General features: G+C 41.4%; 1 protein-coding gene across 1 annotated transcript; it reads left to right on the top strand.

The window, feature by feature from the left end:
- The first annotated feature begins 7,351 nt into the window (after positions 1-7,351).
- On the top strand, positions 7,352-25,075 carry pdik1l (PDLIM1 interacting kinase 1 like). Its single transcript, XM_078267700.1, has 3 exons — positions 7,352-7,500; positions 9,599-9,894; positions 20,132-25,075. Exons 2-3 carry the CDS (start codon positions 9,610-9,612, stop codon positions 20,870-20,872), a joined length of 1,026 nt encoding a protein of 341 aa, XP_078123826.1. The 5' UTR covers positions 7,352-7,500; positions 9,599-9,609; the 3' UTR covers positions 20,873-25,075.
- Positions 25,076-25,280: the final 205 nt, after the last annotated feature.

Below are 25,280 nucleotides of genomic sequence, written 5' to 3' on the forward strand. Positions count from 1 at the left end.
AGCCAGGCCACCCTCAGAGTGAGGGGAATTGTGAGGGTTTCCACTGGAACACTGCTTATACAAAAGAGCTACCTCAGGTTTTATTTATTGAGCGGCAACATTGGGATCATCACTGTGTTATGGGTGTGATGGTTTCTTCAATAGAGTGCTGGCAGACATGTCCACTTTGAAAACTATTTTTCTTTTTCTTTCCGAGTTCTTTTCCCGCCTCAGATAAGTGTCTTAGCTTTGAAATGAAACAATCCGACTTACTGCTAGTTCAGCCGTGTAGTAACACCAGATATCAAGTCCCTGGGCTGATCTGACATGACGTGTGCCTCCGTTAACTGAGCCTTTTTGTTTTTGGTTTACAACTCTCCAAAGCATTGCACATATACAGGGTGTGTGGCCTAAAGCACCAGAGTAGACTTGACTGATACCGTATATGGGTTCGTAGATAGTTGACATGAGTCTATGTCAGCGTGTTCTATAAAACCTGCATGATGGGTATAATAGACCTTTTTTTTTATATTTTGAGAAGTCAAGCGAAAAATGTGATTTTTAACATTTTAAGTAATACTATGACTTTATTTTCATAATTTATTTTCTTGTAAGTTACAATTTTATTCTCCCAAAATAAAAGCGTTTGTTCTCCCGTAAAAAACTTTTCTCGGAAAATTACAATATAATTTCCACAAAAAAAAAAGCAACTAGGCTACTAAACTTGAAAGACGAGCTAAACAATCCAACATGTGAATGTAAGAGAGAAAACATATCCCGGGCAGCAAAATATTTATGTCTACCTTTTATCAGAAAACCTTTTCAGGTATTAAGTGAAAAGTGAATGTTACAACATAACTGCCATAACCTCCACTTTCCTACTGAGGTTGATGCCAGCTCCTGTCATATTCCACTGAAAACATTATTTCGGTAAAAATTATGTCTTAATTACCAAGTTGCCATTTCATTATTTGAATTTATATGCAAGACCAGTGTTGATTGTATGGTAGACTTTGTCTGCAAAACACTATTAATCTGAAGGGAATGTTCACACATGTATCAGGGATTTTTTCACATAAACAATATTTGCTCAGTTATTACTTATTATTAACTTGCCTTAACTCATTTTAGTGAGGGGGCTGAATGTACATAGATATTATCTTTTTTTATATTCACTATTTATTCAGAGTTGTCCACCCTGAAGGGCAGACTGAACATTTGCCAGCTTTAATAGTTACATTTGATTCATGCTGTGATCATAGACTGCTGGGATTCAGAAATATCTTTTTCAATACCAATGCATTGCAAATTCTGCAAAGCTTCGGCTTCTTTTTGAGCACATGTCGTGCAGTATGTCCTAACTTTTTTGGACACATTCTGGTAATGCTATTACCGTGTAATTGTTTGCTGACAGTGTACTCTGTGTCAGTTTTATAAATCTACAACCTAACTGGATTGTCACTGCACAGAAAAACACAGCATTCCAGTGTTTTCATTTTCTATCTATAGCTATGGTTCCATCCACTTGTCAATCAAATTATCTTGAGTTTGCTAACAACATGTATGCAAATAAAGCCAGTGAGTTGCCATAAAGCCAACGCATTCATGATATCGGACAAAAAGTTATGCACACTAAAACGTATGATATATGAAAACTAGGAGACCGCCAGCTGTTCACGTGACATTGGCTTTAGAGCTCCCTGACGACAGTTGCTAGCTGTTTTAAGCTGCTACAGAGCTTCATGCTGCCGGCTACAGACCTCCGTCACAGCTCGGTCGTATCAGCGGCAGTTAGTAGATGTGTTTAGCCACTACAGAGCTCTGCGACACCGGCTACTGTGCTCCGCATGGTGCTCCGTCAGGTCAGCGGTAGTTGGTGGTTCAGTTACCCGAGAATAGTTGACTGTGAGCCGGGTACAGAGCACAGTACAGAGCACAGCTGCCGGTCATTTCGGCGGAGATTACGGTTACATTTAGTCCACAAAAAGTGAGCAGTGAGGCAGCATTCAACTCAAATGTGTTTTATTGTCATTTTAACCATATACACGAAACAACGTTTCACCATGGCTCTAGTGGTGTTACACATTTAAAATATATAAATACGACATTATATAAAAACGACATACGAAACAGGCTACGTTTAGCTAGTGCACACACATATGCTCCGTAAAGTTCAGCTAACGCATACTAGCATTAGCGCTTGGTGGACTGTAAACACGATTATAAACATGTGGAATATAGAATGGTCGTCACAAACTCCACTAGCAGTTAGCATTTAGTTGGATACAAGCAGCTAATTTCTGCACAAGTCCGTGTTAAAACAGCCCATCTCCACTCTTACCTGGATAGCATAGCTGGAGAGTCCGGTACACTGTTGTTTCCACAACAACAAAAACACAGCAGTCTCTGAACTCGCATTGGGAGTTTCGTTGAAGTTGGATGTAGTCCAGTTTTTGTCTAATGAGCCAACACTTGCAAGCAGGATTGATGGAACAGGTGGCCGGCTAGCGTTAGCTTTCCCCCTAGCTAGGTTATACTCCAGCCCCCGTTCGCGTTTCACCGCTGAGGATGTCCCCCCGTGAATGCCCGCTCCGGCCGCTGCCCGCTACGGCCGCTGCAGCTGCTCGCTACGGCCACCGCTGCTGCTCGCTGCTGCCCGCTGCTGCCCGCTCCGTCCCGCTCCGGCCACCGCTGCTGCCCGCTGGTCAAAATAACCTGTACGGCGGGCCGCAGCAACCTCTTATTTCCGAACATTCATCTCTCCCCCGCCCCCCGAGGGCTGGTGGTCTACGAAATTTCCTGGTCGATTTTTTTATCCCACTCCGCCGCAGATTCCGTCTGTCTGATAGTCCGGTACGCTGTTGTTCAGCCATGTTTCCACAACAACAAAAACACAACAGTCTCTGAACTCGGGTTGGGTAATAAAGTGTCCTGCATATTCTCCGATCTGTACCAATATATCCTGGTGGTACACATGTGCGGTACTTTGAATGCACATAATTGTTGTAAAAGTTTTCTGTTGAAAAGACGGAGCTCCCTGTTAGCGATGCATCAAGATGGCTGACCTTCGTATTGCCTTGGGAATACTTGGGGAAAGCCGACAGTCCAACCCCCTATGGGCGGGTTGGAAACATGCGGAAGTTGCTCCGACTACTGGCTGTAGTCCATAGCCTCTGGGCAAAAATGCCTCTTATGACGCAAAATGACGACTTTTGCGTCATAAGAGGCTTTTTTCCAGACCCACAATACAGAGATCTCTTAAAGATTAAAACACTCCCAAGGAACACGCATTTCCTGGGTTTTCCCCGTGAAGCGAACTCCACTCCCTGCATGAAAGTCCTATGTTTTAACGGCAACCCATCCACCCTGACATCCTATCAAATCATCACTATGATGACGCAGATGCACGTAAATGCCAGATGACAGCTATCTAAAATAGATGTTATCTTTCTCTCGTAAACTAAATTTAAAAGTCTCTCATCTGCTCTTTCGTCCACTTATATCTGTCTTTGTTGACACCCGCCATGTCTGCAATGAAAGCAGAAATTACCAAAAACTTGTTCTTCTTCGTTTCATGGCAGTTTACAACATAAAATGAACTAAAACGTAATTACAATTCATTATTTATTTGGCAAATAACGTTTGCATCATCATGAATCACATAAGCCGTTTACCGATTAAGAGAAAATCCGATGAGATCGAACGTATAAACTTTGTGTCGATATTCATGAAATGCAATTTATGCCTCATGCAATTGTCCATGAGGCACTTTCATTCTATATTACTTACTTTGCATAAAAACATGTCAATGGAAACATGGCTTATGTATGTGAAAATGCTTTCTCAGTGACCTCAGCCTGTATTTAGTTTATTTAGCATCTTAATTTTTTTTAACTCTACTTTTTTGACCTATAGTGTCTTTCAGGATGTGTTTAGATGTTTAAGAATTTAGTGTCTTGGGGTGCCGGAAGACCAAACGAGCCATGCACTTTATGTCATTTTTCTGATACAAAACACAGAGCAGCAAATGCTGTGGCAACCTTGTATGTCTTAAAGGAACCATTCACTCTGAACACCTTGATGTATCTTTAAGCATGATGTGCATTGCGTTTCTTGGTAAGGGTTGTTCGTTGCTATCATATTTGACGTGTGATGTCGTTATAAGATATTTAGCTACAATGAAGTGGGACAGAAGAAACTTTTTCCCGCTATAGCCTGTAAAAAAAAACTGCTGTAGACGGAAGTAGTAGCCTGTTTTTGACTAGTAGTTAAAGTCTTTTAAAAGGTTATGTAGCTTGTAGTCACCTATGCCAGCCAGTAGTCACCTATGCCTTGGTCTCCACATGGCCTGTGAGCCACTGAGCTAGCTCAATAGATTAGCCAGTTAGCTAGCTAACTAGGCTACCACATTGTTTAGTTTTCAGGCTTTGGAGTTTGTTTGTCCTTGTGAGTTTTCGATAAAATTGTGATTAATTGTGCACCCCTACATACAGTACATTTCTCTTTGTGTTACGGAATAAACAAACAAGATACAATTTTGTAAATTAGTGAGCTTTATAGATGTTGGTAGGTGTATTTCTTTAAATGAAACCATGCCAGTGGTTCCTGCTAGCTGCTAGCTGCTTTAAGGTTGAAACAGCTAGCCTTCTCATCTCACACATGGGAGAAAAAAAACCAAAAATATGCATATTTCCCATAACTATTCTGTAAAGCTTATGCCTTTTGTGTGGTTGTCTGGTTGCTGAAAGACATTAGGGGACGTGTAAAGAAATCCCTGAGTAGATAAAAAGCCAACAAAGCAGGTAAAGGAAAAACATTGACTCACCAAAAGTAAATTAAAACAGTTCATCACAAAATAAAAGCCCTGGAATGGCTCTGTAATTTAGAAATCACCATGATGTTGTTTTTATTGTATATATCCAGTGTCATTTTCACAGGTATTAATATAATGTTCATGATGTGTCTGCATGATAATGAGTAGAATGATAGATTAGCTTTTTTTTCATATAAAAGGGGACTAAACGCCCAAGCCCACTGTTTACACAGCACAACGGATGTTTAAAAGCATCAGTACTGATCATTATTAAAGATCATTACGCCTATAATATGTGCTTGGGTTTGCCATAATGTTCACTAGGCGGCAGTATGGAGTCCAATCTACCATGTATAATACTCTAGCCCAAGTCTCAGTGTTTTGTCGTTCTTTGTCGTTTGTATTGCTTCTCATGTGTGACCAAGACAGAACTCGTCTTGTCAAAAAATCTATACAAGTCTACCTCAGGTGTGATTTTGGACAGCTTGAGAACAGCATGTCCAAAAAATAGTTTTGTATGTATTGTGCATTTTTTTTTGTTTTGTTTATTGAGTGGTCTGCCCAAGTATTTATTACTTTGTCTTTTTACATCTTCTTTGAATGTGATGTGTGCTACCTCATAGAGCATATTCTGCAATTTGTCTGGTATCTTTATGTCTGTTGTTGCTGCCTATATATATCACAAAAGATCCTGAACTTTAAGCCAAAGTGGTGCTTTTGAATGACGTCTTAGCCTTGTTTCCAGGAAATAGAGAGACACATAATCACTGATAAATACCCATATAAGATGTTCACTTGCATTCTTCAAATGAACACCCATATCTTTGCTTACCAGAGCAGACACACCCACCATGTTTGTTGTCTTTCTGGAAACTGCACTCCAATACCAGAGTCCCTCACCATAACTGCATACAAAGAATGTTCATGCATGGTTATGTTAACTTTGGGTAGAGGTTTCACCTTTACTCAGTACTCAGGGTTGTTGCTGAACACGTACTGTAGCCTTATTATTAAACTCAATGATTAAGTTTGTCTTTGAATGTGGATCATCTGCCACTTTTTCAGCCTGCAACTGAAATATATTGTGCTGCAATGCAATGGAAAATTAAAGATCTAACAAGATTTGTGTTTCATTTACCAGTTTCTTGTATCTACATGTTATGTCAATCCCTGTCAACTCTTCGCCATAGTCTAATATTGTATTGATCAGTTCTATGACAAATTATTTAATCAATCAAATTTCTGTGCCATGCATACCAGATTTGGATAACACTGAAACAAATCTGATTTATGATAATAAAAGATTATAATATAGTCTAAAATGTGAAAAAAAACTTCAACTAAAGGTGCACTTACTAGCTAGCTAACACATTTTAGTCATCTTCCTCAGTGGATGGAGTTTGCTAAGTTGTCATTGAGACAGCGAAGTTGTCGCCAAGTATGAAACCAAGTTATCTCCATGAAGACCACAAGATAGGGTTAATAGATCTGAGAAAAAGCTTGTAAATCAGGGGTGTCAGACCAGTAAACCTCTCCAGAAAGATCAGAAACTGTATCTGCTACAAAGTTTCTTGTCAGCTTGATGTTGGCAAACGTAAGTTTCTTCTGCTACAACAGCGTTCTAGGGCCGTTGTAGGAAGAACAAAAATAATGTCACGGACCCAAGAGAGAGGGGTAATATTCGGAGAAAAAATCATTCAAATCATTCAAACTGTGGCAAATAGACAAGATAGCTTTCTATCCTTGCTTTGATTGAAACATTAGTAGGAAGGAATGCACATCTTTTATACCTAATGATAAAAAGTTTAACTTCTCAAGGTACAGTATAACTCGGAAAACTGCCCGATGGTTTCATCCTTAAAACACCAGAGAAGGAAAACGATGCCATGAAGAACAGGTTTATTTTATTGAACCTACCACATATCACACTGTGTCATTATCTCAACAAAAATGCCAAATTATAACTTTCAGGAAGAATGACATGCATAGATGTGTGCAGATGTTCACGTTATTTTGTCCACCCTCTGTTAGTAACAGTTTGAGGGGGAGGGCAGAGGGCATCCTCGTATTGACATTGTAAAACATATGGGAACTTCATAAAGTTAGATTTTACCTAGGATGTCCGGAAGTGCTGTAATTTCCCTTCAAAATATAGTGTATGAATTTGTCACTTTTGGGAAAAAGCTACTCAAGATATGTACATGTAATAATAAGCAAAAAGTAAAAATTCTGTTTAGTGTTAATAGAATTTGTTATAAACTTGCAATATAATGAATATGATTGTGTTTGGTGTAATACAACTTTTGCAGTTATGATATTACCTGAAACTATTATATAATACATACATGATCATGTTTTTGCCTACGTGTATTTTATTAAGAAAATGAGACTGCATTAAAAAATAACTAAAACAATAATAGTGTAATTCTTTTATATTGGAACGTTGTGATGGTCACGGTGGGCTTCATTTGTTTATTTAAATTGTAGGCCATCGTTCCTTCAAACAGGAGTTTATTTTGAAATGTGTAGCCGGAAGTCGCCTCATTCTGTCCACCTCTGCGCTGCACTGCACAGCAGCTGCACGCTCTCACGTCCAGTGTTTGAAAAACCTCCTTGGTTTGACTGTGTGAGCAGAACGTGTGCGGCGGTAATGGCTGCCAGGGAGAGTGAGGAAGACAACAAATGAACCCCTGAGAAACGAGTCAAAGGTAAGACTGAAAAGATGACAACTTGCAGCTCAACAACTGCAGCCTCTTCTACATTTAGACTATTGTCTCGTCTGCTGTGGCTGCTTGTCGACTTGGCTCGCAGGTGTTTTTTTTTTTGGAGAAATCTGGTTGAATTCTTGATGACAGACACACACACACACACACACACACACACACACACACACACTGGACAATAAACTGTCAAAACCCAGTGCTTATCGTGCATGCCTTCTCCGTGCCCCAACGTTTCTACAATTTAAGATAAAGGGACTTATTTTAGGTTTGAATTGTATGTCTGCATCTAGCTTATACATGTCGACTGTGCTGGCGAGTGTTGGACTCTTTGTTAGCGGGTGTTAACGTGATTAGCTAACGTTAGCTAACCAACAACATCGTTAGCTGACGGGGGCCAGGCCACATAGCTGTGCCTGTTAGCCAATCAGCCAAGCGGATGTCTAATTAGCTCGTTAGCATGTGGCTATCATTCTCTATGTCAAGGAGTCAGCTTTTCGGTTCCGGCTTTTTTGGAGATGTTTCTCATCACCAAAGTGACCAGTCTCAAGTATATTTACGTTCAAATTAAGTTTTATGATTCCCCCCCTCCCACTGAATAGCCATGTACAGACAGGTGTTGAATTGAGTTGGAACTCTGGTTGTCCAGTCGTTTCGTTCCTATGGCAGTTTGTTGCAGTAGCTACTAACTGAAGTTTTGCGCCAGTTATTACACTAACACATGTTTTGCACATTGTAGTTTCTGTATTTATCCCCGAAGCATTTATGAGTAAAACAGTTTAAAATGGGGAATATGTGAAACATTGCGTTGCAGGTCAATTTAAGGTGCGCGCCCCTCAATTTACCGCCTGTGCCACTAAAAGTTTTTAGTTCGGGGCTACAGTGCTCCCAGTCAAAAAAGGACGCTGCGCTGCTTTCAAATGTTGATTTTAGATTTGGAATGGCAACGTTATGAATGAAGTTTCGAAACTTCAGCCCTACAAGATACACTTCTGATCAGGCTAACCTTTAAACTGCTAAAACCTCATACTAGCTTTGGCTGAACTTAAGAAAGCATTTTCTTTGTCCAGGCTCAAGCTGGAGTTATGCCTCACCATGCTGCTCCTAAGCAAATTTACACAGGTGTAATAATATTTGTATGTCTCCTGGGAAGTCACGTCTAGCAAACCACAATATAGCGAAAACTAGAGCTTGGTTTAAAAAAAACAGTTTTGATTCCAATCGTTTTTCATTTGAAACATCAGATACGATACACAAAATCTCAAAACTGGGGGACCGCTGGCAATCTCAGCCGACATTACGGTCTTTAAGACGCTCTGTTTTAAAACAAGGGTTGAGATATATTTGTATTGTATGAAACTAGACGGGAAGGGATGTAAATAGCGCTCCAAAGTTTAGCGTGGGAACATTTTAGCATTGGCATTCACAGGATGAATTTTCAGGATTCAAACAGCTGAGCCTGTAAAAGCACAGTTCAGACTGAAGAAACACATTGCTGAGCCTGAGAAGTCCCAAAAAGGCCACTAAAACAAGGGTCAAACATTTGGTTTAGATAACACCATAACCTTTCCTCTGGTGTTGGCCAAACTAGTGTCAAGCATCTAATAATAATGAAATGTGTGTAGTCTTAATTTATCTTTCCAAAAATGAGTTTTCTGGTGTGCCGGCATGACTTAGGACTTGATAAGTCGTAAGTTTTCCTGAATCAACCAGTTATACAGAATAAGATTCCATAGAAGGTAAACTATACAGAAGTAGAATGGATAGAAAACTAACTAGGGCTGCACGATATGGGGAAAATATCCGATAACAATGTTGAAAGTCACAATAACGATATTACTTGCGATAAATATCCAGATATTAAAGTGTTCTCAGTTCTGCTGCTTTCAGTAGTCTGCTAAAATACAGCACATACACTTAAGAAAGCACCACTTAAGAAAGAATGACCATAACATTTTAGAGTGCAGTTTTCTTTCGCGATGAGTTTACAGTGGCAGTTGATTTTGCGATGACCGTATTAAAAAGAAAAAAAGGAACCAGAGATATTGTGCTGCCCTAAAACTAATCCCATGTGCCTTGTCCACAGTGACGACTAGGATGGTAAGCAGCCAGCCGAAGTACGAGCTGATCCAGGAGGTGGGGCGTGGCAGTTACGGCGTGGTCTATGAGGCAGTGGTGAAGCGCACAGGGGCCCGCGTGGCGGTGAAGAAGATCCGCTGCCACTCTCCAGAGAATGTGGAGCTGGCACTGCGGGAGTTCTGGGCCCTCAGCAGCATCCAAAGCCAGCACCCAAACGTCATCCACCTGGAGGAGTGTATCCTGCAGCGAGACCAGCTGGCCCAGAGGATGAACCACGGCTCCAGCTCCCCGCTCTACCTGGAGGTGAGGGGACAGGATTCACTGTAACAGGGTGGGCGGGGGGGGGGGCAGAACGCATTAGTTTAACAATGATTCTCCATTGGTTGCGTTCATGTTGAACAGTAAAGATGGTACACACAGGCATTAAAACAATGTTGTTGTTGCCACCCAGCATTCAAGCTGTAAGTGGATCTTGATGACTTCATTTATGAAGCCAGACGCCAGATGTACTGAATGTTTGATGCGTTTACTTCACTTTGAGTGGTACAGATATAGAACAGATAATTGTTTGCAAAGTTACTGCGCTGATGAGGTATATACTCAACATTTCCTGCAGCTACTTCAGAGTAAGAGACTTCCACGGAAGAGGATTCCTTATGACTTTTACTGTATATTTGTTGTCTCAGCCAGCAGCTAAGTCTACAAGAATTTGCCAAATTTTAGTTTTAGCTTGTTTGTAGTCTCACATTGCCAGACCTACCTCCACAGCGCCAGGCTAGCGTGCTGTGCTTGTGTAAAACATAGATGCGGGGATGAAAGACTGCGGACAGAGATTGAAATCTTGCTTTTCTTCACGTTTACATATTTATGCTTGTTGAACAGATGTATGGTAACGTATTGACTTTTTACTCAAGGTGTTATTACACCTGCGCTAATGATCGAGTTGGAGGAACTTAGCCTGACACAGAGCAGTAAAGATGCAGCGGGGTGATATAAATTCCACCAAAACATTAAAAAGAACTAGTAACATTGGAGCTTCTCAATACTACGGTCTTTAATGATTTAGTTTAATACGGGCTTCGGTACCCATTCCCTGCGAAAGGTGGGTTGTAGCCTAACAAAAAAAATCTTCACTCATATGGCTGCACCCCTACCCCCCCATTGCAAGGGATGGTGGAGTGCAGGGATGCTGTAGTTGTCTTGGTTTGGTAAATGGCTGACATTATCTTTGAATGTATGCTAAATGGATTTGGTTACCTTTTTCAATGGAATAGTTAGAAATCAAGTATATTTCAAGTAAACTCACTGTTTACTTCAGATGTCTACAAGGCTAGAACTTGATTGACCAATGAAAACGTTGAAATACATGTTACTTTCTATATCAGGCGACTTTCAAGCAAATCGAATGTGAAATGGTTTGGAACTGCTGGAAATCAGCTGATTGTTTTCCATTTTTTAACTGCATTATTGGTCCTAAGTGCCGACTGACGTCGACTTGAATTTGATTATACTAAATACTAGGGATCGACCGATACAGTTTTTTTTTTTTCAAGGCCTATGCAGATCATTAGTAGTTAATGGAACCGATATTTGGAACCGATATGCCTTTACAGTGAAACTGAAAATCTTTAAATCCAAATTAAGATTTTGGAAAGTTACAAACTCCAACACAAAACTTAGTTTAAACGCTTTAAGCAATTATTTAATAAATGAGAAACTTTCAACATGATACCCAGTAACAGAGAGTCAGATAGTGTTGTCAGACTCAGTGGTGAGTGAAACTGAAGCAGAGGGACAGACACAGAGCTGTAGCCGAGTCCAAGTAGAACACTTTTTAATTAACTATCGGTTATCGGGCAAATAAAATGCAGATACAGATGATCTGCAAACTGCCAAAAAAGGTCCTGATAATCCCTAGTATATACTGTATCTCTATTGAAATTAGGACCTTAGGAGTTGCACACTGGACAGATCTCTCTTTCTGTATTTAGTTTTAGCGCTGTCAGTGAAAGGAATTTTGTAAAGTTGTGAAACCTAAATCATCGATGTTTGACAATGCGCCCCCCTAAAACTGACAACTGCACACCCCCCACCTTCACCCTTCTAATGGATAGAGGACAGTGTCCGTCTACAGGAACATGAAAATATTCATAGTGCAACAATAAAAAAAAAAAGAATAGATTCTTTTCACTCATTATTCTTTGATTTGAGGCGTAATGATGCTGATGTAAGTTTTTGAACTGCAATTCCCATAATTTTGGGGATGTAAACAAACAGGAATGTTGATGTTGCCATGGAGTCAATGAGTAAGTGGTGTGCTACGACTTGAACCCTGTTTTTCAGCCTACATTTGTTCACATTTTGGCAAATTGACACCATAAAAAGTATTTTAGATGCTGAGTGGAAAAACCTCTGTTCAATTTTTGTATTTGAAACACATAATACAAATGAATATTTCATTTGATAAGTCTACTATCTGACTATTACTATCTACTGGTTGGGTAGGCCAATGGTGCTAACCAGCCACCCCAAAATTGATTAGCTTTTTGTTAGAGGTGTGAATCTTCACTCTCGATTCGGCCGATTATCGATGCAGCATCGTCCATGTCCACGATTCGATACATCGATTATTTGATTCATTTCAGTACCTCTACTTTTTATCTTATTTAATCTGATTTGCTCTAATAACACATTGCTTATGAATTCACCAGTGGGCACTCTACCAGACTTGAAGCGTCGGTGTCTTTGCAGGGTTTCATTACTTTTTGATGGACACAGTAGTAAAGTATAGAGAGCAGTTTTTTGTTCTGTAATAGTCAGGGAGGACTAACCACAGTGTCAAGTACTGGGGAATTACAGTAAGTAGAAATGCTAGGTTTGGACACTAGATAAGTGTGTCAAAGCATCCAAAATAAAACCATAACAATGTAGGCTACTTTGTTTGCCCCCATAGGGAAATACATTTTTTCAGTCTGTTATTTTTCTTGATGAAGACACACACAGGCACATGCATCAATGTGGAGAGGTGTCAGAATGATGGGTCGCCACAGCGTTCCGAGCAGTTACCTCTCAGCTACCAGTCCACACTCTGTACTCTGTAATCAGCCAGCCGACTGTCGGTGCCGCCATGATGCCAGGCGAGGGGCATGTACTATGTAGTGTTCAATTTGAAATGGAATGTCTACATTTCTGGGTTCCCAGTCGGAAACGATACATGTCTACGGCATAGACTGTATAAAAAAGGTCTATGGTCGGAAATGTCAACTCTGAAAGATAACGTTATTTGCTCTATGAAAGACATTGACAAAGATGAAAACTAAGGACATTTACTCAATCATTTTATTTTAATTTAGTTAGTTTTGCAAACAGACGATACAGTTGTTAGTTTTTGTTTTTTTGCAGTGCCTCGTTTTTATTTTTATTTCAGTTAACGTTTTTTTCCCACCTAGTTCTTGGTTATTTTGTTAGTTTTCGTTAATGATTATAACTAGTGTTGCAGCTATTGATTATTTTAGTAATGGCGTATTCTACTGATTATTTAATTGATTAATCAAGTAATCGGATAAGAAATACTTTTGCTTTACAGTAAACAGAATAGCAAATATACAAAAGAGGTTTCCTTTTTTCGAAAAAGCAACCTTTTTTATTGCCTAAACTGCATACAATAACAGGGATAGATGCTAATATTTTTAAGCACAGGCCGCATGGGCCACCAAGCCCCTTATTCTGTTGGCAAAAGGAAATTTTTGGTGGCCCAAATGTAAATCTTTTTGGTCCCCTTCCCCTTCTTGCCTCTGGCTCTCTGCTTAGCTGTTCACTAAGCTCAGGGAAATGTGACTAGCCTGGGAAAACCCTGTCGAACTTTGGGCAAATTTGAGATTTGCTCTGCAAGTCAGTCTGGCCAAGAGCCCATTCAAGTCCATTTCCAATTTTCCCAAATTGATGCACCAATCACAACCGTTGAGGCGACCTTTACACGATGACGATAGCACAGCGACAGCAAGCAGCTTGTTTACATTCAACATGACAGCCACCGAAGCGCAGCAACCCATTGATGCCGCTGTCGCTGCTACGTCACCCGGATCGTTGGTCTGATTGGTTGAAGGACTATCCAGTTGTGCCCAGAGGCATTTGAGCGGCGTCCTTTGGAAATGGGCTGTGAATGAACCTTCCCCAGAACCACCCTGTTACAACTGAGAAGGGTCTGGTGTCAACCAGGCTAAAATGTGACGGTACAAAGCTTACAGCAGGGCTATTCAACTATTATCTAACGAATTATTTGAGGTACTCGAAGACTCGTTTCAGCCCTAATTATAACCTTGCCTGGCTAACACTATCATTGTTTGTATTGAATTGGAAGCCTGTTTTGATGTACAAAGTGTATCATGATATCCTCTGACGTATGCTAGATTGCTAGAAGAATGTGACCTTTTTTTTTTTCTTCTGTAACACAAAGTGAGTCATTAGCAGCAAGCCAGCTATTTGTTGTGTAAACTGATATTGTAGTTATTAGTGTCAGAGATTGTTTGTGGCCTCAGCACAAGAACTGGAAGTTTCTAGTTGGATGTGTGTTGTTTCTGGCCTCCGTGCCCCCACTGTCACAGGGGACTATTATCAGGTTGAGGGGGGTGGGTGCACCCCTCCCTAGTCAACCTGTCTGCACCCTGTCATGTCGCAGTGCCTCCCTGCTGTCTGACGGTGGGCGCTCAGGCACTCTGTCACTGCCTGATTATAGTCCCTCAGCGGCACGCGGGGCCATTGTCAGACCCTTCATTCTGTTTTTGTGCAGTGCTAGCATTGGACACTTTCCCAGAATACCTTTTATTCCAGCTCTTGTTTTATTGCTCTGTAATGTTCCAGTACGTGCTTACAGAAGATCAAATCATAATGGGGCAGAATTATCTGACCGCCACAACTGTGGGATAATTTGCATCTATTCTTTTTGGGTAGTGGATTCTTTGGCTAGTGGCAGGTCAAACAGTTTGCAGCCATTTGTTTACAGCACGGCTTCCACTAGCAAGTAGTAGTCTACGACACACATTCAGAGCGTTTGTGTTGCCTGTGTTTGCATCAAAAGACTTAATGTTTGGTTTCGACAGCCTCAACTGACACTTGAACACATTTTACTCTTCAACTAACGGTTCATCTACTTGAACTCATTTTTTAACTTTCCGTCACTGGCTACATACAGGGTACCCGCTGGGTCATAAAAGTTTTAACAATCTTAAATAAAATATTTGAAAAAAAAAAGACCTTAAAAGTCTTACATTTCTTTAAAAAGTCTTAAATTTCATTCACAAAGGTCTAACATTTTGTATTGTCATTTCATAAGATTAAATAACTCTTTCTTCCAAAGCATGTATTTTAAGTAGCCTACTACAATAACATGTTGTATTAAGTTCAAGTACTTGGTAAACAATCATTTTTATAGCCTAAAATCCTTTCCTTTATGCCAGTATGTTCATAAAGTTGGTATTAAATTTCATTCTAAATGGCATTAAAAAGGTCTTAAAAATTCTTAAATTGAACTTGTGGAAACCTGGGGGTGCCCTGTACATACCAACTGAGACTTTATACACACACTTCAACTTTCTCTGGCACTTCGTCTTCAACTGCAAACTTTGGCTGCCTTCGTCTGTTACTCTTCAGCTGCATTGGTCCCTTACTCTTCACTTTTGAACTGCCTTCATCTCTCACTTTTTAACTGATATTTCAACTTAATTCATCTCAAGGTGCTTTCAGACAGCGCCCTTCCATTGTTTTTAATGTAAATATGGCAGGATGGAGGTCGTTGGCTGCGGCAAGGAGAGGTAGGGAGGCGACCGCTCACTATCTGAAAGCAACTTTACTCTTCAACCGAGAATTCAATTACTTTTTAAAGCTTACATTTCATGATATCATTATTATATTATAGTTTTTTTTTTTTTTTTAAAGGGCCCATATTATGAAAACACTTTTTTCTGGGATTTGGGGTGTTCCATGCTGTTCAGAGTGAGATACGGTTTCTGAATGTGTCCTGCCTTCAGTCTCCGGGCGAGCTGGCATGCTAATGCTAACGCTAGCATGCTACCTCGTTCTCAATAGCAAAGCTCTGCTTCAACACACACAAGTTCACCATAATCTACTAAAGAACTACTTACATGTGCGCCCTCATTTAGAAGTCTCCCAGCTAATCCTGCCTTGTCACTGACTGAAGGTGGAGAAACAGCCTTTCTTTTACTGTCTATGGAGCTAGCTAGCTGACATGATCTACAGCTGAGCTACTGCACATGTGCGAGTGCAATCAAAGATAGTACAGAAGAAGAAAAGAGGTCTCACTCTGTAGCTAAAACAGAGACCAGGTGAAAAGAGGATCTGCAGCAGTGAGAGAGAGCTGTGCAGTACAACAAAAATATGGTGTTTTTTGAAAATTAAATCATGTAAACCTATTCTGGTACAACCTTAAAATACAATTATGAACCTGAAAATGAGCATAATATGGGCACTTTAACTAACTGCCACTTCAACTTGGCTTGCATTATTTCAACGTTTTCAAATTTCCCAAATGAAATCTTCTGCTCCATGTACACTGAGATGTTCCAAAATGTAGCTGTTTTATAGTCTACATTTTTCTTTAACTAGCCTGTAGCTTTTCTGTTTTAATAAAATAAAAAAAATAAAAATCCCATCTATCAAATTCCAGAAACATCCCATTTAATCTTAATTTATTGTAAGATGGATGAAACCTCACAGGTTTGTGGTCCGCTGTCAAAAAGGGAGATGAAATGAACTCGCTTTTTCAGCAGGTATAAAAGATGAGAGGCCTCTTCCGCTGCTTTGGATTTAAAAAAAAAAAAAAAGGTCCATACAGGATGGTTGGAGACGGCATGTTATGAATATAAAGCCAGAGCAAGGTTGCTTGTTTAGTTAGGAGTGACATTCTCTCCTCCTCACACTGCAGAGCCACTGTATCAATCATATAAGCTCGAACAGACTAACTGATATCACCTTGTTGGTTCCGTTTGTTGCAGCTTTGTCTGTTGGAGTTTGAGGTAAAGCTTTTTAGGGCTGGGTATCGTTAAAAAATATTCAATACAGGAACCGACACCAATACTGTGACTTTGAGACCGGTTCCTAAACGATAATTTTTCGATACCAATTTTATAAAACAAAAAGAAATTACAACATTACACATTACAACACAAATCTTTTTTATTTTTCAGCTCCTGCTGTGTGAGCAGTCTCTGTGCAACGTAGAGTTTTTTTTTTCTGTGTGTCTCTATGACGTGTAACGTTAGACAGCATGCTGCATGCTGATTGGCTCACTGACGCTGATGAGATTTAGTCTTTATTGAAATTGGGTATTAAAGGTGCTCTTAAGGCTCTGACACACCAACCCAGACGGCCGACCGTCGGCAGAAAAGGCAGTCGGACTGATAGTCCTCAGAACAGAAAGTGCCTCGGAACACACCTAAGCAACGCTGACTTGAGCATACGTTTGGCGCGAGACGTTAGACGTCTCCATAACAGCTTGCGGCGTTAATCTGTATTGTCGCCCAAAAATGAAAAAACTGGCCGACCATAATGGCGGCTCGTTCAGAATACGATCTCGTATTTTATGAAAATAGTTCACCGAAACGTGTTTCTGAAAACATTTTAAGCGAGAAACAGGCCGTGCAGTTGCTTGGGATTTGGGGTGTTCCATGCTGTTCAGAGTGAGATACGGTTTCTGAATGTGTCCTGCCTTCAGTCTCCGGGCGAGCTGGCATGCTAATGCTAACGCTAGCATGCTACCTCGTTCTCAATAGCAAAGCTCTGCTTCAACACACACAAGTTCACCATAATCTACAAAAGAACTACTTACATGTGCGCCCTCATTTAGAAGTCTCCCAGCTAATCCTGCCTTGTAACTGACTGAAGGTGGAGAAACAGCCTTTCTTTTACTGTCTATGGAGCTAGCTAGCTGACATGATCTACAGCTGAGCTACTGCACATGTGCGAGTGCAATCAAAGATAGTACAGAAGAAGAAAAGAGGTCTCACTCTGTAGCTAAAACAGAGACCAGGTGAAAAGAGGATCTGCAGCAGTGAGAGAGAGCTGTGCAGTACAACAAAAAATATGGTGTTTTTTGAAAATTAAACCATGTAAACCTATTCTGGTACAACCTTAAAATACAATTATGAACCTGAAAATGAGCATAATATGGGCACTTTAACTAACTGCCACTTCAACTTGGCTTGCATTATTTCAACGTTTTCAAATTTCCCAAATGAAATCTTCTGCTCCATGTACACTGAGATGTTCCAAAATGTAGCTGTTTTATAGTCTACATTTTTTCTTTAACTAGCCTGTAGCTTTTCTGTTTTAATAAAATAAAAAAAATAAAAATCCCATCTATCAAATTCCAGAAACATCCCATTTAATCTTAATTTATTGTAAGATGGATGAAACCTCACAGGTTTGTGGTCCGCTGTCAAAAAGGGAGATGAAATGAACTCGCTTTTCCAGCAGGTATAAAAGATGAGAGGCCTCTTCCGCTGCTTTGGATTTAAAAAGGTCCATACAGGATGGTTGGAGACGGCATGTTATGAATATAAAGCCAGAGCAAGGTTGCTTGTTTAGTTAGGAGTGACATTCTCTCCTCCTCACACTGCAGAGCCACTGTATCAATCATATAAGCTCGAACAGACTAACTGATATCACCTTGTTGGTTCCGTTTGTTGCAGCTTTGTCTGTTGGAGTTTGAGGTAAAGCTTTTTAGGGCTGGGTATCGTTAAAAAATATTCAATACAGGAACCGACACCAATACTGTGACTTTGAGACCGGTTCCTAAACGATAATTTTTCGATACCAATTTTATAAAACAAAAAGAAATTACAACATTACACATTACAACACAAATCTTTTTTATTTTTCAGCTCCTGCTGTGTGAGCAGTCTCTGTGCAACGTAGAGTTTTTTTTTTCTGTGTGTCTCTATGACGTGTAACGTTAGACAGCATGCTGCATGCTCTTAAGGCTCTGACACACCAACCCGACGGCCGACCGTCGGCAGAAAAGGCAGTCGGACTGATAGTCCTCAGAACAGAAAGTGCCTCGGAACACACCTAAGCAACGCTGACTTGAGCATACGTTTGGCGCGAGACGTTAGACGTCTCCATAACAGCTTGCGGCGTTAATCTGTATTGTCGCCCAAAAATGAAAAAACTGGCCGACCATAATGGCGGCTCGTTCAGAATACGATCTCGTATTTTATGAAAATAGTTCACCGAAACGTGTTTCTGAAAACATTTTAAGCGAGAAACAGGCCGTGCAGTTGCTGAAGCTGTTTTTAAATCCGACTGATCTGATCCGTCAAATCTGATAACGGCGTCACCGTTCTTTGACGATCCAGTAGAGCGAGAGAGAGAGAGATGCTCATACAAGTTAAAACATTTAGAGACCGGCAACCCCGTTCCCTGATGGGTATTTTTATGAAAGATAGAGATTTTTAGTGGAGGGAATTACGTATAGGCTATTTGTCGGCTTCTTGAGCCGTGTGTTGCCAATGCGCACATCGGTTTGAATTATGTTTTTATATTTCTTATTTGCTCTCACGATTGCTTAACGCTGCAACTGAAAGAACAGGCTACAGCAACGGCAGTTCATGGAAAGCACGAGTGTAATTCTGGTCAGATCTTGGTCCTGACTGATGGGGAAGTGATATTGATAAGCGTAAGTGATTTACACATTTACAGCGTCAGCTATTTTTTTGCCAGCTTTCCTTCCTGTTTTAGGAAGCAGCGACTGTATTGCGTTTTGCCTGTTAAATCGTGTCTGTGTTCTTCATATTTATGTAGAATTATAGTTTGCTCTTCCTGTGTAAAATATGCGGCTCTGGTAGATGTTTGCGATTGGTCGTGCTGTGCAAACACCGCCTCTTTAACGCCGCTGGATTGGGAAACCCTGGGTTGACTGAACTAGTTGTTAACCAGCGTCGTCACACAGCTTATGCGGGACCACGGTTGTTAGGTGAAGCCGGGTAATGAAATAAATCCAGGGCATGTTGATCTCGACTCATAGTACAGGCCTCTGGTCTGTTAGCTGTCAAAGAGCTGCCTCGAGATTACGCAGATTGTGTTCTGTATTATATTATAAAAACGATGTATTGTGCAGCCCTAGTATACGGTTCAGCGTTTTTTAGGTTTGATGAATTCAAAGTTGAGCATAGTGTATAGACCTTTTCAATGGAATTCCATTGCTAGGCAACAGCCTGGCCCCTTGTTAACTTCCTGTCAGTTGATGTCATTCACATATTGCAGTAGGAAGTTAATTTGGGGCCATTTATAATGTTTGTTTACAGCTGTGAAATGTTGTATATTTCAGCTCTAGCAGTTTTGTTTTTTTCAGGAAAGCTTGACAAATATATCATGGTAATACTGTTTACAGTAATATTTTTGGCCTCAATAATTGAAGCAAAAAATCTGAGCCCATCCCAACGTGTGCAGCACGCAGCGGCTGACTGTCCCTTCACCAGTGGTCTTGTGTTGACTTAGTTTTCCATTTTGTGCTTCTCCGCTGCAGCTGGTGGAGACGTCTCTGAAAGGCGAGATCACGTTCAACCCGTGCTGTGCCTACTACCTGTGGTTCGTCATGGACTTCTGCGATGGCGGCGACATGAACGCCTACCTGCTGTCCCGCAAGCCCAGCCGCAAGACCAACACCAGCTTCATGCTGCAGCTGGGCAGCGCGCTGGCCTTCCTGCACCGCAACCAGATCATCCACCGCGACCTCAAGCCCGACAACATCCTCATCTCCCAGGCCTGCACGCCGGCCGGCCTGTCCGAGCCCACGCTCAAGGTGGCCGACTTCGGCCTAAGCAAGGTCTGCTCGGCCTCGGGGCTTAGCTCGGAGGAGCCGGCCAGCGTCAACAAGTGCTTCCTGTCCACTGCGTGCGGCACGGACTTTTACATGGCCCCGGAGGTCTGGGAGGGCCACTATACTGCAAAAGCGGACATCTTCGCCCTGGGCGTGATCATCTGGGCCATGGTGGAACGCATCACCTTTGTGGACGTAGAGACCCAGAAGGAGCTGCTGGGGAGCTACGTGCAGCAGGGCTCGGAGATCGTGCCCTTAGGCGAGGCCCTGCTGGAGAACCCAAAGATGGAGCTGCTGATCCCTGCCAGGAAAAAGAGCATGAACAGCCACATGAAGCAGCTGATCAGGGAGATGCTGTCGGCCAACCCTCAGGAGCGGCCCGACGCCTTTGAACTAGAGCTCAGACTGGTCCGTATCGCCTGCAGAGAGCTGGACTGGGACACGTGATGGACGAGCAACACGGCAGCACAGACTCAGCCGATCAAGCTAATGTACACATCTTCATCAGCTACTGCTAACCTACATCACATAATGGGATTCCTGTTTTGTTTTTTAACTAGGGAACGATAAGTAGAATAGTCATTGTCTGTTTTTAATGGCTACATGTCATCCACTGTTCCAAGCACATGCAGTCCTCTACTAGCGGTGTCTTTTTCTATTGGAAGGGAAAAGGTGTGACCAGTCCACCGCTGCTGCTTCTCAGAATTGGAGCTTAGTCTCAGGCTAATCACATCACAGCTTCCACTTCCTCCTCACAGAATCACTTGAGTGCGCTGGAAGAGCAAAAATGACCAAAACTCCTGGATTCATTTAGAAGAGAGTCAAAGTGGCAGTTTGTCTACAAATACCGTCTTGGACTCGGTGCTAATTGTTAAATGCTAACTAAAATGCAATATGAGACGTTCTCCTGTGATCATTACAGCGTGCATTTAATCCAAAGGGCCAGTATTAACACACAATCGCCTCAATGTTTTGGATGTCGGAAGGCTGTGACAGAACCTGACTCAAGAACTGATTTCAGCCTGGCACAGGATTCAATTCTGTTATTGGCATCAAATTCAGGTATGCCCTGGTTGCTCAGGTAATAAAAAAAAAAAAACATACAGCATGATGGTATTTGTAGGCAAACGTCTACTATCACGGTCAGTTTTGCTCAGTAGTCTGGGAGGTGGGGGGGAAATACCAAACTTTGGTGCTTGAAGATGACTGTTTTTTTTTTTTTTTTTTTTTTTCCTGCGGGGGGGAGACACACCCCTTACCAGTATACCAGAATGTATCAGGACAGGTCACCTTTAAAACACTTGGGGAGGAGAGCTTAAATGATAATACTGGTTTATTCTTACTTTCATAGTTTTGGCCATGGCTACTGTTGGTAATACCATTGTACTGACAATAGCCCCTTTCACACAGCCTGTTCAATGCGGGAGTGTTGCGCCATTATTCTGCTTGGCCGTTCTGTATGAAAGCAGGATCGGTCCGCGTACAGTAAAGGCAACGTTTGTTTGGTAGATTGCTCTTAAACACATTCAGAGAGGATTTGTGCTATAAGTGCTATTTTTATCCTCAATTCTTGTCATTTTGGTGCTGGTGATTTTCCTTTGGGGTTGGCTAAAACCGCTTTGGGCGATTCCTCTATGCAGGAAAAACCCTACACACGCGCGCGCGCGCACACACACACACACACACACACACACACACACACACACACACACACTAGATGCAGACACTGTCGTGTTACACGTCACGTCTCTGTGGCCTGAAGACAGTCATTGGCAGATTTTCTTGGCTGTAGCCAGCTAATGTTCTCTAATTAACTCTGTCTCCGACTGACTTTTGAATGTTTTCTGGTGCTCACTCAGCTTTGTCTGTGCAACGCGCTCGTTTTTCGGTTTCAGCTCCGATTTTAAAGTGGTTTAGGTACTCTATTGGCTTGTTTACAACCAGTCTGGTGGTGTATCTTGCCCCAATGTCATCATAGCCAATAGAAATAATGTCCCAGACTGACTATAAAAACCAAAAGTGAAACCAGAATTATCCCTTTTTTTTTTTTTTTTTTTTTTTATAAGAAAATCCAAACAACGGAGCACACTACAATAAAGCAAGCTGGCCTCTGTTCAAAAGAGCGACTCCCCCACACATGGCAAACTAAATCTACTCTTAAGAGAAATCCCTATGTTGCCTAAACATAAATTTAATTATCTAGTAAGGGTAAGCTGCCTGTATTACAAGAGCAGTGACATGCATATTCACATCGGAGTCCATTTAGACCCAAATGAGAGAAGAACAAAAAAAAAGGCAAGGGATTCAGTGAATGTCACTGAAAGCACTTTTATTTAGTTTATATTTATTCATCATAACTACCAACTGCATTATATGGAGGAGCTGTGTGAGGCTGGATTCAGTGTGATAATCGCCTCGGTATTTGTTTACCAGGCCAACCCAATGTCAGCCCACAGTCTACTTATGCATGCAGTGCCTCTCACCTTCAGGGAAGACGTGAGAGAAGACACCAGCGCACACAATCCTCCATGAGCCAGAGGATCTCTGCTTTTATTCTATGCTTTTTTTTTTTGATACATAATGTTGTTGTGTTTAACTTGATCTCCATACTGTGTCACTGCTCCTCGTTTCCTTTGGCTCTGGATCTTACAGTAATCCCTTTCTTCATGCTTCTGACACGCTAATGCTAAGCCTATTAAGTTGTTGCAGCATTTGGCAGAGGATCATGCACGGGACCCCTTTTTGCCTTTCACGTCATACATAATTTTTGCACTTTTTATTTAAATTTTTTCCAAATTCTACAGGAATCTGTAAAACCAAACAATCCTGGCTCCTCCTTTGCTCTCAAACTCTGGCGGAAAATAACCAGTTTCTTTTGACTTGTTGCCAATATTTATCTGCTAGATGGCCTTCAATTCTCCCCTTAGCTGTAGGAGTTTCATTTCCTGTCATGATGCGATTGAGATTTGCCTTAATTTCTGAAATTCCTGGCCTCATTGATATTGCACTCGAGCACAGAATTGGCAGAAGTTGTGCTTGAGACGCCGCACCGCGTTTCACTGGCTCAGCGCGGTGCGCCGCTATGAATAGCAATACCGCAAATCAGTATTAAAACCTGCAGGGCACCTGTACTGCTTCGGGCAACGTTGGGCTTTTGTGGCTTTCTGTTTCATGAGCAGCAAAGTTTGGACTCAAAAGTAGGTCACCCATATCCTCTGCTCTAAGCAGAGCAGAGGATGATGGGTAGAGTCATTTCCGGACAGATTTCTTACTTCAACCTTTCGAGAGAGGGGGGGTGGGGAGGAGGAAGACAGTTGGCTTCCTGTGGGGTTGAAGACATTTGCCAAACAAGTGCTCGGTCTGTGGTATTAAGAGATTTCACCCTTGATTTGTTGTATTCATTTCTTTTGCACATGTGTAAATACTGTACAGGATCAACGGGCGGGGTGGGGGGGGGGGATGAACAAAGGTTGATGTACATTGGACTGGATGTGCTCTGTTTTCAAGAGCCTGACTTGTTTGACATGTAAATTGCTGTGATGGATTCAATTTGACTTCAGCTCTTAATTCAGCTTCAGTTCACTTGGAAAAGATGTGATATATATTTACAGGTTGATACTGTCGGTGTGCTAATGATGACTATGTTTTTCATTTGCCTTTTTAGTTTGTGATTTTTGTGTACGCAAACGCAGTTCTATAAAGTGGGTCAACTCAAATTGTCGAAACTTTTCTGCCTGGTACCGGGCTCTTCTGGAAATGGAACAGCAGTTTCTCGTTGGAGTTTTGGGACATCAATCAAACCTCGCCACATTGCCAGCCCTGATCCAGGACCAGCATACAACGTACTGCCGTAGTGTTTGGCCATCTCCCGGGACTCAGACATTTCAGTCAGCGAGTGGCTCATAGAATCTGTTATGGGAAGACCGTTGCCACATGGTTGGAAATCTTTTCAGCGACTAGATGGAGAAATAAAACTGTTAGGCAGGTTTAAATTTACAGAAAACTTGACCAGATTTCATTTAGCTTCTTTACTGCTCAGCAGCAGGGTTACTATAGTGAATTAAAACCAAAAATAAGCAGTAATATATCTTTTTAGTACACTGAAACTAAATTAAAGCTAAACACAAAATTGCCTCCTTAAAAAAAAACTAATAAAGGGCGCCCGGATAGCTCAGTTGGTACAGCAGGCGCCCATATATAGAGATTTACTCCTCGACACAGCGGGCCCGGGTTCAACTCTGACCTGCGGCCCTTTGCTGCATGTCATCCCCCCCGCCTCTCCTCCCTTTCATTTTTTCAGCTGTCCTGTCAAAATAAAGGCATAAAAATGCCCACAAAATAATAATAAAAAAAAAAAGGAACATAAGTTAATTTCAGTTTTCAGTCCGTAAATCTGCACCATGTTTTTGTAGCGATTGTAATGGAGATCAGATTGTCAACATCCCTGTTAGGAATGTTACGAGTCACTTGGCGACTGAAATGTTGAAGTTCCAGGAGATAGCGCTGCAGGACTGCGATGAATATCTCCCCAAATAATAGATCTGAACTCACAGCCAGGCAAACTTCTTCTCTCCCACTTTTGTATGAACAATTTCTGCCCTGATGTCATTGTAACATATTTTGAAGAGATTAAATGAAGTTTTATCAAAAGTGGTGTGAACACCTGTTATTCACTGTTGAATGGATTCTCAATGAAAAAACATTTCAAATGGTAATTGAATTGCTTTAAAGGAAATGTAGCATGCAAATGTCCAGTTCCTCCTCAGCCCATGTTCTTTGGTCCTGCACTGCACCATGGGTAATTGCTATAATTCCACACACCTGTTGGCCTAGCATAATGAAGCTGCTAGCACAG

Source organism: Sander vitreus, chromosome 14, assembly GCF_031162955.1.
Source record: "Sander vitreus isolate 19-12246 chromosome 14, sanVit1, whole genome shotgun sequence".
Lineage (NCBI taxonomy): Eukaryota > Metazoa > Chordata > Actinopteri > Perciformes > Percidae > Sander > Sander vitreus.